This window comes from Physcomitrium patens, chromosome 4 (genome assembly GCF_059467195.1).
Source record: "Physcomitrium patens ecotype Gransden chromosome 4, ASM5946719v1, whole genome shotgun sequence".
NCBI lineage: Eukaryota > Viridiplantae > Streptophyta > Bryopsida > Funariales > Funariaceae > Physcomitrium > Physcomitrium patens.
Window position 1 is genome coordinate 2,699,860 of NC_143413.1, and position 16,682 is coordinate 2,716,541.

General features: G+C 34.2%; 1 protein-coding gene across 4 annotated transcripts; it reads right to left on the minus strand.

Moving 5' to 3' along the window:
* Positions 1 to 532: 532 nt before the first annotated feature.
* On the minus strand, positions 533 to 4,806 carry LOC112281810 (uncharacterized). 4 transcript variants are annotated; one of them, XM_024518716.3, is made up of 11 exons: positions 4,104 to 4,806; positions 3,648 to 3,704; positions 3,413 to 3,478; positions 3,189 to 3,207; positions 2,979 to 3,049; positions 2,721 to 2,745; positions 2,509 to 2,570; positions 2,210 to 2,318; positions 2,012 to 2,089; positions 1,308 to 1,868; positions 533 to 1,167 (listed from the first exon to the last, which is right to left on the minus strand). In XM_024518716.3, exons 1-11 carry the CDS (start codon positions 4,283 to 4,285, stop codon positions 1,126 to 1,128), a joined length of 1,272 nt encoding a protein of 423 aa, XP_024374484.1. In that variant the 5' UTR covers positions 4,286 to 4,806; the 3' UTR covers positions 533 to 1,125. The 4 variants fall into 4 exon arrangements, with proteins under 4 accessions (XP_024374484.1, XP_024374485.1, XP_090105607.1 ...); XM_024518717.3 differs by having other exon boundaries at positions 3,413 to 3,502; positions 4,104 to 4,187; XM_090249481.1 differs by lacking the exon at positions 4,104 to 4,806 and adding an exon at positions 3,833 to 3,938 and having other exon boundaries at positions 3,413 to 3,502.
* Positions 4,807 to 16,682: the final 11,876 nt, after the last annotated feature.

Genomic DNA, 16,682 nt, shown 5'->3' on the forward strand with positions numbered 1-16,682 from the left:
TAAAAAAGAATCATATTGTGTAATTACAATGGATTAGTGAATGGCATAGTTAAAATGAACAAAAAAGAATATATTTTTTTTTTCAAAATCTTCTTTTTAAGAAGTATTAAATATAATAGCACTATTTATACTTTTTTGAAATAAATAAAAAATATTTATTTAATTCAATAATTTATAATAATTATATATTGTAGTACTTTTAATCAAAAAATTATTATATTAAATCAAATTATTTTGCTTAATTTTTTAAATAGTGAAATCATATATAGATATATAATAAAACTTAATAAATAAATTAACCATATAGGCTAAAAAAATCTCTACATATTTTTAAAGTTAGAGTTTTTGAGTTGGTAAAATTTGAACTAAGAGTCGGATTACTAAAAATTAGAAATAACTTAAATTAAGTAAAAAAAAATCTAAAAATTCATTCTTTAAGGTGTTTTTTAGTACTTTTTACTTAAATATGGTTATATAAACACAGGAGACTCTAGATTGTCATATCACCACACCTACAAATCCAGCTCCGAAGTTCCTGAGGATGGCACAAACAAGCACCGAAAATCTGTTGTCAATTTTGGATTTCGTCGAGTTCAATTCAAGGACCCCAGCATGGGCTCAGACCAAGCATGTTCCAGAGCTACTGGCACTAATGCTCTACAGAGTGCTAAGCTTTGAAAATTGTCAATCGTACATGAACTGCTTATCAACCGCAGCTTTGTTCAAATCTTCGAAAGACACTGCAATACTAAACTCTTGGATTTGGAAACAAAAGCCAACTAGAGTAATTTCTTTTCCTCAACTCAAGGACTCTTGCAGATTGCAGCAGCTTGAGAGCTATGCATCGAGTTTGTCTTCAGTGCTCTGTGCAAACGCTGAGGTCTAGATGACGCTGTGAGCTGCATGATGAGCGCTACGCATTCTTTGAGAACAGTTGGGCTTTGATCAGGACAAGGCTATTAAGTCCTCAAGTGATAACGATCAGGTTCTAAACTCCAAGCCACCCGAGAGCTCAGTGGTTGATTTCTGAGCTTGTACCCACCTTAGAAAAGCTCAAGCATCACTTGCTGCAATTGAACCGTGAATTCGGACCATGTGAAGCTCATTCTCCAACCAGGCGATGGTCTACATCTCATGCAGTTTTTTCCAACCAGGTTGATATCCGTGCTATACATCACGAGCAATGTCCACAACAGGCATGATTATAGATGGTTTGTGTATTTGTGCAGGGATCTCAAGTAAAGTTCGAAGTTTAATTACCTTGTTTGAAGTTTGAAACTATTGCAAGATTACGTGAGAAAACCTACCTGTGTAAAATCTGCGAACATGTTGCCGTTTGTGAATGCATTGAGATGATGCTTCGCTGGATGTGAGGACCAATCTGCACCACCCGCAGAGCCGTGAGCCTGCTCAGGTTGTTGATGTTTTCGCGTGAAAGGGGTCTCGGAGGTGCCTTCAGTGGTAGCCTCTCCTGCAGCACTAGTGGAGGTGGCAAAGTCCGTGCTAGCTTCCACCTTGGCTTTTTTTTGCTGACTCTCATTGTAGTGTCCGTTTGGTTGCTCCACTGATGTCCCATGCAAGGGCAATCCTCGGCTGGTAGTTGCCATTCCCAGTCGCCGCAGAGACTCTAAGGCTCCAGCCTGTGGTCCAGCAGGGAAATAAGCTGCTGACGCTGGATCTGATTCTCCATTGCTTCCTGGTTCCTGGCTGGCCAGTGTTGCAGGCACAAGTGACGCCGTTGGATTAGTTTGCTGTCGAAAGAAATCTTGAGTGGATCCTGGACGGTCGGACTGCATCGTCCACTGCAAGTATAACTGATTTCCGGCTAGTCCCGCTTGCTGCTGCTGCTGTTGTCGCAATGCCATCATCTGCACGACAGAAATAACAAGATTTTTACAATAAAAATAAACGACACAGAAAAAGAATTGTTCTTTCAAAAAACTTGGATCATAATACGACTAGTCTTACAAAAATTAGCGCAGTTCAGCAGTGAAAATTGATTATGTCGCACCTGTAGACTGTTTCCGAGAAATTCATGCTGCTGTCGTTGCAAGGCGTGTGTGGTTTGATAAGCACTGCTAACGTAATTCTGCACACAACCAATTCCGTAGAACAACATCATATACTTGGAATGTGTCACAACAGATGTGACCTGAAAGTATGGTATTAAATACTTTGACGTCTTCCAAGGTGAAATATATTAGCATACTTTTCTGGAACGCACTCGCTCTAGAGCCTGCTCTAATTCCGTTTCCATATTGGCCAGTTGCTGAACAGAAGTCACATTCTGTAGAAGTTGTTCATCAGCCAGATACAGCCTGCAGGACAAAAAAAAAAATCTATGTGTTAGCTCCACTTCAATCAATTCTGGTATAGATATTTTTAAAAAGATTATAAGGAAGTAAAAAAGAACTGCCATTTAGCGTCATGGGTAACAAAGACTCAAAGATTCTACAGCACTAAAGAGGACTTGAAGCGCAAAACAAGAACTAGCTAATGACTATGCACCTTGCTCGTTGTTGCACTAATTCTTTAGCTTCTTGTGCTTTCTTCAACTCTTGCCGCAAAACCTGGTCAGACAATATGATAAGGAAATCAAAATATGTAACCTTTCACTGCAACTCATATTCGTAAATAAGAGAATCAAACAATCAAATCTACGACATAACGAGGGTAAGGCTTAGATGATCTGGATAATGTTACAAGGACAAAAATATTACCAGAGTCTCGGACTCATTTGATTTCCTGCAATACAGAATCCACCCACCCACAACCCCAACCACAAGTGAGAAACATAACTTCCATTACCAGGTCTGGGAAGAATCACGCACATTGGTTCAGTAGGAATAGTGCGAACGAATGGAAAAGTCCTAGAATTGACATGCTTGAGATAAACGTTAACTCTTTGAGCACTAAGACTATCGAGTAAATTTACAAATGACTTGATTGTAATGAAGTTGGTTGGCAACATGGCTGACCTTCCGACCAAGGGCTGCTGCTTTGTACTTAGGTTCTCTCCTGCGAGCTTTTTTAGCGCCTTGTGTAAATACTGTGCTCACATGCAACAAGTTGTGACGCCATTAATCAGTCGGGTTTCAGAAACCTACTGTCTATTTGATGAATGTTAATGATACAACTTCCTTTCCCAATCAATGTAAGAAGGTGGAAGACCGAAAGAGCAAACTTACTTCCAAGTTTTCTATCTTCCTGAAATGGTGCAAACGAATTCCATGTCGACGGTGCGCAGACACCATAGCAAGATGTTAGTCAGAATACTGTTTAAATTACCTTACGAAGCTTTACTCCTAGAAGAAAAAAATAAAAATAAAAATAAAAATCAACCACCCAGTGGAGAAAAACGACTACAGTTAATGCTGGTCTCGAAACAGATGCACAGAGGAAGGAAGCACACCTAGTATACTTGCTGGGGTCATGATTCATCTGACTATTTGAGATGCGGGCCAACATGTCCTCAAAACTGCCTCACCAAACAAACGACTTGCTGATCCAATATATGCAAATTCAGGATTAGCTGAAATCTACTAGAACGCAACGTGTGAAAGGATGCATCGTCTTGGAGAGGAACAGACAGTTGAGAGAGTCAGAAAGTTTGCCAGGTTTGAAGCGAGACGGAAACTGATGTCTACCTCTTGTTTCGCTCATGCGCTGTCAAATTTGCAAATCGACCAATAACTTCTTCGATGCTGCACATCATTAGCCAAGTAACCATTAGCTGCCGCAAAATCAGTGACAGATGAGGTCAGCTATTCTTCCATAAAAAGTAGAAATCAGAACATTCTTATCAACCTATGAGCTAGGATTGTAGGGCTACCCGGCAACACCAGGAATACTTCGTTCTGGTCGCCTTCAAAAGACAACAACGTTTCCCGCAGCAGCAGCCACTGACTGTCGGAAGAATTCAGTGGAAGAGTGAATCCAATCCCAACATACTTAATGGGAGTGACTCCAACTTATCACTACAGAATGCTCACGGTGTCTTTGTTACAAATTTGAAAGGGTGCTAGGTTATCTAGAATGATTACAGAGGTTTTCGATTCAACAATCGTCAGTGTTTGTTGGAGGAGCTGGTGAGAAGATCCCACCTGCTATTGCAATATTGGGTGAGTTTTCCGGATGGCGAGAACATGATGAGCGCCAGGTCAATGTCGCACAACACTGACAATTCGTAAGTCTTCTTGATGAGCCCATTACGTCTCTTAGAGTATGTCACCTGTCTGTTGGTCGAATTCTCTATCTTCTTTATCTCCAGCTTAACTCGTCCCATCCCAATGGCCTCACGCTAAATCCTCTCTTTTCTCCCTGTCTGTACAAAATGCGACACCACCCAAACCACCCACCTCGGGGAATTCGGTACCTCCCTGTCTATGTCTCGCTCTCTCCACCGGAGACTCAACAATACGTCCTCTTAAGCACGCGACCACCGCTCTAAGTTCAATTTACTTGTGGAATCCGCAGCTAAGCGAGAGCACAAGTAGGGCAATAATTAGACAGCGTTGCCAGAGTAGACTCTCCGCGGCACGCCAAGCAATTCTTTCGTTCATGCAAAAATCCCCCACGAAACTCCCTTCATTCTGCCCGCTTCAGTCTCCACTCCGTCGTCTTCTAAAGTCTCAGTGCAGACGATCACACAACGTCCAACCTGACAGTGATAAACCCTCTTCTTCCAAAGCTGGTGCGGGATATCGCTCATGAGCAGCTGCAATTTCAACAACGCGATGGAGAATCCAGGCGACGTTTGCAACATAGAAAACTTGGCTTGCAGAGGTGAAGACACCACAGCTCATAGCCAGACAAGCGGGGGGAACCTGGTCTGTGGACCCGGGGGCCGGATTTCTGGGACCTCGCCGATTGATCAGAGGAAGAATACGCCCATCTCCATTTGTGTAGCTGATAAAGTCGAGACTCCGCTTCTTCGGCCTTAGATGATACTCCCAGGGGGCAAGTCTTCCCTGCCAGTCAACGATGTCTACAGTAGTGCAGGCAAGTCACGACCCCCCCCTCAGTCAATGGATCTCAAGTGCCCGCTTTCCTTTGTTGCATAGCTCCTCATCGCCCTCTGCTTGCCGATCCTTTCACCATCGTTTACCGCATCTGCACATTGCAAACTCAAACAGATTATGACATCGGAGGAGGAATTTTCCAATGCTAGATTGAGTGGATGGTGAATCTAGACGTCTCATACCTGCTACAGACTTCTACAGTGAACTGCATCACCAACCACAGAATGTGATGATGATTTTCATATCCACTTTTCTCAAGTCAACTAGCTATTGTATCGGCCCCCTCTTTAGCTAATGAGACAGATTCAATATCTTTTATGATTAGGGAAGAAAACATGATGCCGTTAACACCGAGGATAAAAAACGAATGCTCGCTTGATCACACAACGTGTTTGGAGTCTGCAGTTGCACCTGGTGGTCAATGCTCAGAGACTCTATGTATTGTAAGCGGATTTCGGTTACCATTAGTTTCAAATGCTGTGAATCTGCGCACCTTACCATGTCTAGAGATTTATCAGTCCGGACTGATTTGCTACTTACCAAGTCTATCAATTTCTACCAACTAAAGTTATACAAATGTGGAGCCTCAAGATGATTACGTAACAAGCATCTCCGAGGTCGTGCCCACATGAAAGTAGTCAACAGACATTGCAAGGCTCATGTCTTATAGAGCTCTTCCAGCGATATATTTGGAACCTTAAATCCCAACAATGATTTCCTTGGCCCGAAATCATTTGAGGGGTGTTTCGAAATCAAAAAAGTATATAGCATCGGAGGCACATTTTCCCCCATTCTCCCTCATCTGTCGAGGTGTCCTGCGAAACCGATTTCGTAGTCTTGCGCACGAGTGGATTGCGAAGTGCAAGCAACTGGTAATCATACAGAAGGAGAATCGGGTTCTGTAGAGTAATTCGACAGATATCATGCGAGGACACAACTGAGGAAGTGGTAGCTTACAGAAAGCTCGGTGATTGTAAGAGGTAACTCTTGCTGAGGACAAGAAGGATCACATAACATGCGCATGCAGTGCTGCACCTGCGCAGACTCTGTCTTGTGCGTGTCGGTTGCGAACGAGTGCAGATTTTAGGTGTATTTCCCCCAAAAAGTGATTCTCTTTTCTTTTTTCTTTTTCTTTTCCCTCGCAATTACAGCAGATTCTTTCACGGGAGGATAGAGACTGCGTCAGCTCGGTGCGTTCATCAACTACTTTGTCCTGTGCGCCGCAATTTCTGCTTCTCGGCTCCTACACTTTTCACAGGCCACTTTGAAAGATCTTGGACCAAATTCAGCCCTATTTTTCTTGGGCGTTATCGCGTTTCCGTGCACTGCTGCGCCCACCACAGTGGTGTTTCAGGGCCGGCGCTGGACGGAGAAGCATCACGCAGTTGTGAGGAATTTTATGCTCGGTTCCAGCACGCAACCGTGGTGTGGAGACAGTGCTTAAACAATTACACTGGATTGCGTGAGATGGAGGGCGACCATTTTTTTTTTTGCTCAATGATTCCACCTCGTAGATCCCATCCCTAGGGGTCCACGGATCCAAAGGGACAGGGTGGACTTCGGTGAGTAAATTTAGTAGGAACGGGCTAGAAAAGTCCATCTTTCGAGTACGTGAAACAAAACAACCCAGCTCCTAACTCTCGGGGGTCACCCGGAAATGATTCTCGGACTCACCTCTGCAATAGAGATCACTTCTGTCTCTTCAATAATGAATGTTAGACAAACCAACAAACAGGTAACGATTCCTTGTTTGATGATTGGACCCCTGCCCTGGCACGCACATCGAGCGAAATCCAAGACCGAAATGGAGGTTGGTGTGCAGGAAATGTCTTTACCGCGAATTCGAGCATGGATTTCACAACTGAGCTGCTTTCACGATTCTTACTCATCCTGTTTACCCCGAACTCTCGATGATGCTGCACTGCCTCACTGCACTAGGATCGATCTCTCCACGTAAGCTTCGTTGTCGGGTCACAGCTCGCCTGTCAAAACTGCACCATCACTCTCGGATCGTCCCCTTTATTCACAAGTAAACCGTCGTTCGATTGCTGATAAATGGACCGAAGCCGTGGAAACTCCATATCAGGTGCACGAGCTCGCAAGCTTCACGATCCTTTGGCGTCAGCCGCAAGCACGCACTTGCGTGACCCACTTCGTAACCGCTTTCATGCGGCACTTCCGTGACTTCGAAGAGGAAGACTCGTCTGATGAGAGTTGGGAAATGAGCCCACGTTCTCTGAGCTGTTTTAGGGCTCCAATTGTAAGTGTGAATTTTGTGGCATTATTGTATGTTTAGTTATTAAAGTCGACTCCACTTATCTATTGCTTGGATTCATTCCTTTGTAATTCTATTATACTAGATTTTAGACACAATTTTAGAAGTAATAATAGGATCATATGTGTGAATTGAAATTCTAATTTTTAAAAAATGTATTGACAATATCATCTCAAAACATCTTTCAAAATAATTCAAATACACTACTTTTCTTAGACAATAATCAATCACAATTAACAACAAAGGATGTCCAGAAAGTTCTTAATTCTATAGAAAAAGTTGAACTTCTTTGAATCTTATCATCTTTAAGAATTTCTATAAAAAGCCTATTGAGATGCCTATTAAGAAGCTTGCTGAGAAGGTTGTTAAGAAACCTACCAAGAAATATGTCTGGAATTTGTTAAGAAGTTTGTTTAGAAATTAACCAAAAAGCCTACTATTAAGAAATCAATTAAGAAGGACAATTATGCTTTAATATGAAATTAGTACATTTGAGAAGTCCATTGTTAAAGAATAGTCTCAACAAGAATTTACCTAAAATTTGGTTGAGAATAGGTCTTGTAAGCAGATACTTATTTCAAATATATTACAATCTTAATAACAATTTGTGATTGAGACATACAGAGAAGCATCTTATCAAGAAGGTAATAAAATTAAAAACTATTTTTGACCTCATACTAAGACATATTGCAATGTGATCTTGTCTTAAATTCTACTTACAATACCACTTTGTATAGAGCTAGTTTTTAAAGTGTTTCTAATTAAAGTTAAAATAAATGTTGAAAAATTACAAAATATATTCTAAAATTGGGCACTAATTAATAAGAAATCTTATAAGTATTGAGACTTAAGCAAATACCACTCTTAATTCATAATGAAATTGCCAACATTAGATCATATGTATTATTCAACATGACCATGTATTTTATAATAACTTCCTATTAAAAATTTAATATAATATTTTTTTTGTAACTATTACACGTCAAAAATACAATGGTAAAATGGCTTTAAAATAATTTCAAAATAATAGTACACAATAATCAACAAGAAAGTTGTAGAGATGTAGAATTTTAATTGAAATACATGTATAAATTAATATTCTATTTTTAATTCTTTAATTCTTTTGAGATTTTTAATTAATATTTAATAGAAATATTTTTTAAATTTTATCTAAAATTATTAGAAAGTAATGAAGAATTATGATTGGTTATTCCACACATTATTTGATAAAGAATGTTTTTTCTTTCATTTTCATTCTTTGTTTGTTTGTTTTGTTTTTTTTTGTTTTGTTATTTATTTATTTATTTATTTATTTATTTATATTTATATTAAAAGATGAGTATACAAGTATTTTTGATAATAGCATCAAAAACTATATTTCATGCATTTATAATATAATATATAATAATAAGATATTTTTTAGGTAAGACTTACAAATGTACTTGTTGAATAACCTTGATAGAAATATAATGTTAGTTGTTAGTATTGTATTTAAAATATTTTGGAACATTGATAGTTTTGATATTTTTTAAAGAAGTTAAAATAAGTGAATCATATTTTTATAAATAAATATATACTACAATAGATTTAATTATTATATTATATTATCTAATTAATAAAAATAAATTAAAGTAATTTTAAGTAGATGAAAAATACTAAATAAATAATATCTTTTTTAAAAAAAATTCAAGTAGTTTTTAAAATATAAACTAGATTTTTAGATTCTTATAGAAATGCCACATAATTATTCAGAGTTATATTATAAGTTTCCAACTTTTAAAAAATTATGTAGAAAAAAACCTATAATTTGATAATTACCTATATGATTTAGATAATAGTAAATAAAAGTAGATTAATTTTATAATATCTTCTATAAAAGCTTTTTATAAGCTTTTTAGATATTGCTTTAACTTTACATATGTCTTTAATTGACTTTTTAGATTAAAAACATAGTCAATAAGTTGGCCATGTGCCACATATGTTGGTAGCTTGAAGAACAAGTTAATTATGTTGCCCTTATATAGAAAACTTACCTTGTAAGTTAAGGCATGTATCTTGCAAAGTCAAAACATATTAAAAGTCTTATAGAACATCGCCACATAGCTCCTAGTTAGATAGTATATATAGAGGCAAGAGTGAAGCCTTCTTCACTCTTGTCAATCCCTTTCTTGTTTGTAGTCTAGATTTAAGAGTCTCTAGTTTCTTTGTCTTTCTGCAATAGCCATTCCAGTTTCTTTTTAATATACATATTATTTTATTGCTATTTTGTAACTTTTCTATTAATATAGGTTTTCTAAATTTATGCATCTTCTTTCGGTTCATGTCTTTGATAGATTGACAAGAGTGTACTTATAATATTAGAGCTTTATCTTTTCTTGATTAAAAGTGGATTATCATTTTTTTTTTTGATAAGATATAAGCTTATTAGAAGTTTTGGATTATCCTCTTCTAAACTAATATTGTTCTTAGTATCTTCTATGTTCTCAAGTCTCCTATTCTACTTATCTTGAGCAATATTAGATATTTATTTTTTAAGTATTGTTATGGCAAAGCTTGTTGAAATGAAGAAAGTAATAGTACAAATGCAAGAGCAATTGAGAGAATTAATGCTTGTGATGCATCAACTCAATTTACTACCACAAGGAACAATAAGAATAGTAGGATGTAATGATATAGATATAATTGAAGCTGCTTCAACATCTACACCCAATCATATTCCTTCTCCTATGGTTGAACATCCTTTTGGTACTAGAGAATTAAGAGTTGCCTTGCCTAAGAAGTTTGATGGCACAAGATCCAAATATCAAGGATTTATCAATTAAGTACAACTTGTGACTGAATTTTAACTCCAAAGCTATCCAACTCGAGGATCACAAGTTAGATTCATTGGTATACTTCTTTCAAGTTCAATATTACTATAATTTTTATCTTTTCTTGAACAACAAGATTCAATATTAAATAATTTGAATGCTTTTTTAGCAGAGTTTTGATCTATGTACGGAGAACATGATATAATTCCTATTATAACCAAAAAGATCCATATTTTATAATAAAACAATTAATTCGTAACATTATATACTTCACAATTTTGACAACTTACAACTGATATCAAGTGAAATGATGCTGCACTTATTAGCCAATTTTTCTATGGATTACAATATGATGTAAAGAAATTGATGTTCAACTTACCTGATTCTCAAACATTGAGTCAAACAATTGACTTTATTGTGAAGTGTGACAATTGATTTTTTGAATTTCTATCCGAGAATATGACAAGTAGGCCTCAATATTAATATAATGGCAATACCAATGCCTCTTCAATACATACATTCATAAGTAAAGAATATGTAAATTGATGGGATATATTTCAAACCTCTTATTAAGCAAGAAAAGACTTGTCGCCATGAAGAATGATTATGCTTATATTATAGAGAATCTAAGCATATTACTTAATATTGTCCAAAGAAACAATGTAATTATAAAATGAGGAGTATGAATGTCAAAAAAGATAACATATTGGAAAACAAGTTTATCTAGCTATAATAGGGTTTTTGCAGCTAGAACCTTGTACAATACCTAATGAAGGTCCTATTCTTTGCTTAGAATCCTCTCTTTGTTTTACATTAAATATTATTTTAGGACCTATATATTACAAAGCCTCTACCTTGTTAGATTCAAGAGCCTTAGCATATTTCTTAAATGAAGAATTGGCCAAAAGACTTAACATATCTTTAATAAGGAAAATTAAATCTTATCACATAGAAGTCATAGATGGTTGCCCATTATCTTTTAGAGATGTTACTTACAAAATCCTTCCTATAGAAGTAATAACTAATGGTCATAATAGCTTTGTGGTATTTAATATCATTAGATCTCGCTCTAATCTAATCATTTTAGGTTTATCATGGTTAGAAAAATATAATCCTTGAATAGACTAGATTTCTTGTACTCTTGATTTTTTTAAAAGTATAACTAAGAGTGTAGTTAATCAAGTAAAAAATCATAAGTCTAGTACAATTAAACCTATGTTTGTAGGTACAAGAGCTTTCTTCTTTGCTGCAAAAGAAAGATCATCTTGTTTCATTTATGCCACATCCATTTCTAATGGTGCAAAGACTTTAAGTAGTATTCTAAGCAAATATCAAGATTTTTGAGATGTATTTTAAAAAAAGAATGTGGATACTCTTCTAAAACATCTTTCCCATGGCTGCTCAATTGACCTTTAAGAAAGAGTATAACTATTATTTGGATCAATCTATAATTTAACACAAAATAAATAGGCCAAATTCAAAGAATATATTAAAGAAAATCTAGCGAAGAACTTCATACACTATTCCAAATTTCCAGCATGAGCTCTAATTCTACTTGTGAAGAAAAAAGATAGATCATTACTAAAGTGTATTGATTATTAAAGACTCAACAAGATTACCATCAAGAACAGGTATCCACTACCTTTAATAATTGGACTTCTTGATTAGTTGAATCAAGCTAAGATCTATATAAAAATAGATCTACAAAGACCATACAATCTGGTATGTATCAAAGAAGGAGATGAATAGAAGACAATATTTTGAACTCGGTATGGATATTTTGAATATAATGTCATACCTTTTGGACTTACAAATGCACTAGTAACTTTTTAACATCTTATGAATGATATTTTTTGAAAGTTTTTAGATAATTTTGTTGTCTATTATCTATACAATATCTTGATCTATTCTAAGAATACAAAAGAACATGAATTTCATGTTTTTTGTTTATTAAAAAAACTAAGAGATACATGACTCAATGCCAAGATAGAAAAGTGTATATTCTACACTACTCAAGTTGACTTCTTAGGTGACATCATTTCAAACGATGGACTTATAATGGATCCTAAGAAAGTTCAAACTATTATGGATTAGAAGATTTCAAAAATAGTCCGAGATGTCCAATATTTTTTGGGATTTGCCAATTACTATTGGATCTTCATGAAAGACTTCTTTCAAACTACAATTCTATTTACACATTTGACTTGTAAAGACAAACTTCAATGGAATCAAGAAGCGGAAGCAGCATTTGAAGCTTTAAAGATAACCTTTGTTTCTATACCAATCTTGTATCATATTAACTTTTGTAAGGCATTCTTTATGGAAATAGATACATCGGACTTTGTTTTGGGTGCCATATTATCTTATATAGGAATAGATGATAAACTTCACTTAGTAGCTTTTCATTCCAAGAAATTTTTAGCAATCAAGATTAACTATGAGATCCACTATAAAGAACTTCTTGTAATTTTAGATTCTTTTGAAGAAAGGCATTATTATCTAGAAGGCACTTCAAGTCTAGTCACCATGTATGAAGATTACAAGAATCTTGATAATTTCATGTCAGATCATATTTTGAATTGTTGCCATGCTCAATAGAGCATATTTTTGTCAAGCTTTGAGTCAAATATGACTTATTGGCTAGAAAAACAACAAGGTTTGATCGATGCTCTTTTTTGACATTCTTATCTTATACCTAAAGAAAAAGATGCAGCTTTTGATCAACAAAAATAATCTTATTAAAGCCACAAAAATTTCATCTTTGAATAGTGAAATCAACATTGACTGTTGATTCAACTTTTCACAAACAAATTCAATCAAGTATGTTCTTTGATCTTATTGTTTATGATATCAAGAATACTTCTTCTAAGTCTTATGATACTTCTAAGTTTGAATTCAAGAACAATCTACTTTATTTCAAAGGATATCTATATGTATTAGAAAGTGAAGTACATTTACATATTCTTCAAGCAAGTCACGACTGTCCAATAGCAGGATATTTTGAATACAACAAGACTTTAGAGCTAATATCTAGAGATTTTTGGTAGCCATTGTTATGATATAATATAACTAATAGGTGAAAGAATGTAAAAATTATTATAATATAAGAGATCTTAATACAAAGTATTAGAGAAAATTATCTTAGAAATATAATTAATAGTCAAAAGGGTAGTAAAACTAAAAAGTACCAATATTGCCTTTTATAAAATTACCTTCTACTTACTTTATTAGACTATAAATAAAGCAAAATAAAATAGAATAAAAAATAAAGAATATGAGCATTTAAGGAAGGAAGTTAGGAATTGATTTTAATAAAAATTAACTCAAAAAGACAAAATTTGATACTCGAGGAGGACTAGTTATCAATCTAGATCGAAATTAGATCCCAAGACACAAACCTAAGTACCTACGGCAAATCTAGAGTTCTTTTGGAAGATCAAAGAGTAGAATTGAAGAGAAGAGTAGTTAAAGTTTCTATGAGCATTGTTTTTGTGTGATTTGGATTTGCAATGATTTTGTAAGAGCTTTACAAAGTCAAGTTTGTTTTCAGATGACTTAGGTTTTGTGAAGTAAAATAGGATTGACGTTTTAAGTGATTTCAAGAGTTTTGTAATAGATCTATAGGTGAAATTTTATGGGTTAATGGTTATAGTTGTGCTTAATATGTATTATAAATTTTAACTAGATTTAATAGTTGAATTGAAGGTTATTGAAGTTTAAGTGGGTCAAGGTCTTAGAAAGTAGAATTTTAGGTCCAATGAAGGTTTTTAAGATTTCTTGTAATCTACTAATTGGATTGGAGTGAAAGTTACGTGTTTGGATAATAGTTTTTTTTTTCTTTATATGTAAGAATTTTGAGATTGATTGAATAGTTTGATAAGTAAAAATTAGCACTAGAAATTCGGCATTCAGATTAGAAAAGAAGGCTGACCCATACCCGAGCACATTTTTGTGATTATCATCAATTTGAAGTTAAGAATATTAACTTGCTCCTCAAAAATTTTGAATTCAATTCAACAGTTGGATTGGAATAAATTGAATACTAAAATTTTGTATTTTTGAAGGATATTGGTAATTGCTATTGGATATTGGTTATTGCTATTGATTTTTGATTATAGCTACTAGTTATTAGCTATTGCTACTCAATATTGGTTATTACTATTGAAGGTGCAATTCAAGGAAGCTCAAGAATAACAAAAGAATAATGCAGATGCCTATTGAAAGAAACAACCATAATTTAATGTAGGTGATAGGATATGGTTTTTTTGTTGTAATATCAAGACTATTAGTCCTTGTGATAAGTTGGACTATTGCAAGCTTCAACCTTTTCTTATTTGTAGACAAATCAATCTAATTACTTATGAATTACATCTTTCGGAAGCAATAAAGATCCATCCTATCTTCTATATATCTCTCTTTGAACTGTACAAGATTATGAACATACCAAAAAGAAGACAAGTTCTACCTCTATTTATAGAAGTAAATAATAATAAAGAATTTGAAGTAGAAGATATTCTAGATTTAAGGCGGTACAAAAATAAATTAGAATATCTTGTTCATTGGCACAAATATGATATTAGTGAATACACATAGAAGCCAGTAAAGAATCTTGCAAATGCAGCAAAGGTGGTAGAAGCTTTTTATCGATAACATCTATCTAAATAAAAATAAAGAATATTAAGTCTTTGCTTTAAAAGAAACAAGGTCCAAGAAAGATTGCATTCTACTTTGTATCTTTTTTTATAGCTTTTGTGTATTTGTGACGTTAACAAAATGGAGAATCAATAACTAGCAAATTCAACTCAAGAGCTTTCATTTGCAAACTTACCAAATGACACATTACAATTGTTACAACCTTTAAGATAATAAATTCAAGATGAATATCCTCAAGAACAACATGTCTTTCTTTGAATAGACAATGAGATATAATGTGTTTGGTATCATGACCTTGGAAGAGACTCTCAATATTTAGTGATTTTATTAGAAGTAAGAACAACTCTTGATGATATTTCAATTATTTTATTTGAAAGAAGTTATAAAAGCCTCAACAATGACCAAATAATAGGGTGAACTTTCTACTATCATATTATGTATTTTCTTGCTTGAGAATGTACTAGGCACCTATTTGTGGAAGGTGAGGTTGTGTTTTACAAACAATTAAAAAAATCCTAATAGGTTTCATCCATATGAAAAGAATATAATCCAATTTCAATTCAAAAGTACTAAAAAGTACTCTTTTTAGTAACTCCAATTGCACATAAACCTCAATTATCTTCTTACTTTCATATTTAAGTAATTTAGATTTTTCTTATAAGCTCCAATCCTAATCAGTGACTTTTAACAAACTGTAACTTCTAATTTGACTATTTACTTGATGTAAAATTTTGCATGCAATTTTCAATGTAAGTCTTCTATAGGCTCAAGAATTTTCAATCCAATCCAACTTATAGATTGTGAAAAAACCTCCAAAAATTGCACTGATGTTACTCATTTGCCAACTTGAAAAGTGAAGCAAAAATCTAAGCAGTGATTTCTCTTCCTCAAGTACTTAACTTTGACTCAAAATTAGTATACAGCTTGGTCTTCAAGTCCTTCAATATCATGCCAATTTTTACCTTGATTTGACTAGTAGATCTCTAGATATCATAGAAACCCTACCCAATCTCAAATTGCCAACTTCCAAAATCCTCTTATTCTAAAAACCAAATATCTTTAAACCACACTGTTAGATTATCTTAAATTTTGTATACACTTAATACACCCAATAATCCAAACAATATCAAATTTGGAACTGTAGATGTTACACCAATTGCACGAACTAGACAAAATTGCTAGCCCTAATTATATTTTATAAAATCCAAATCACCAATACATATTTTAACTTTGAATAAGTATTGCCTAGTCCTCAAAAATCCTAAAAAAAAAATCTTTAAGCCTTTGAAAAGAGCTTTAAGCTAGCTTTCAAAATCTAATCTCCAATCTTTGAATGAAATTCTAATTTGCCGTAAGCAATCATTTTAGTGATTAGAGGTTTGATTTTGACCCTGTCTCACAAACGGTCGATCCTTGAATATCAATCTAATCTATCTTAAGGATTTTTTAGTCCAATCCTACCCTCAATTTGATCCTAGTATCAATCATGTCAACTATTTACCTCTTCTATCATATTTTTTTAATTTATGGCCTTTCTAAGGAAATAAAAGAGTTTTTATATCCTAGAAGGTAAAAATACTAATTAATTTTTATTTATTTGCTATTAAGACATAAAAATAGGCTAAGAGACTTTCATAAAAGCCTTATTAAAATATTTTGAATTCTTATTGAACTAATATAATAGAGTATTAATTAAAAAATTATTTTTAGTAATATTTTTACTATATAATTGTATCACAACACAACAATATTGGTTAACCTTAATAGGACAATATAGCAAAGTGCAAAATTTACAAGATGTAAGGTATTTGGAAATATCGACCAAGAAATAAGGTTCTCAATTCATTCAAGACCAATTATTGTGTTCTTATATATATTATATCTTCTATGAAGAAATTCCTAATAAGATTAAAGGGCTTCCTA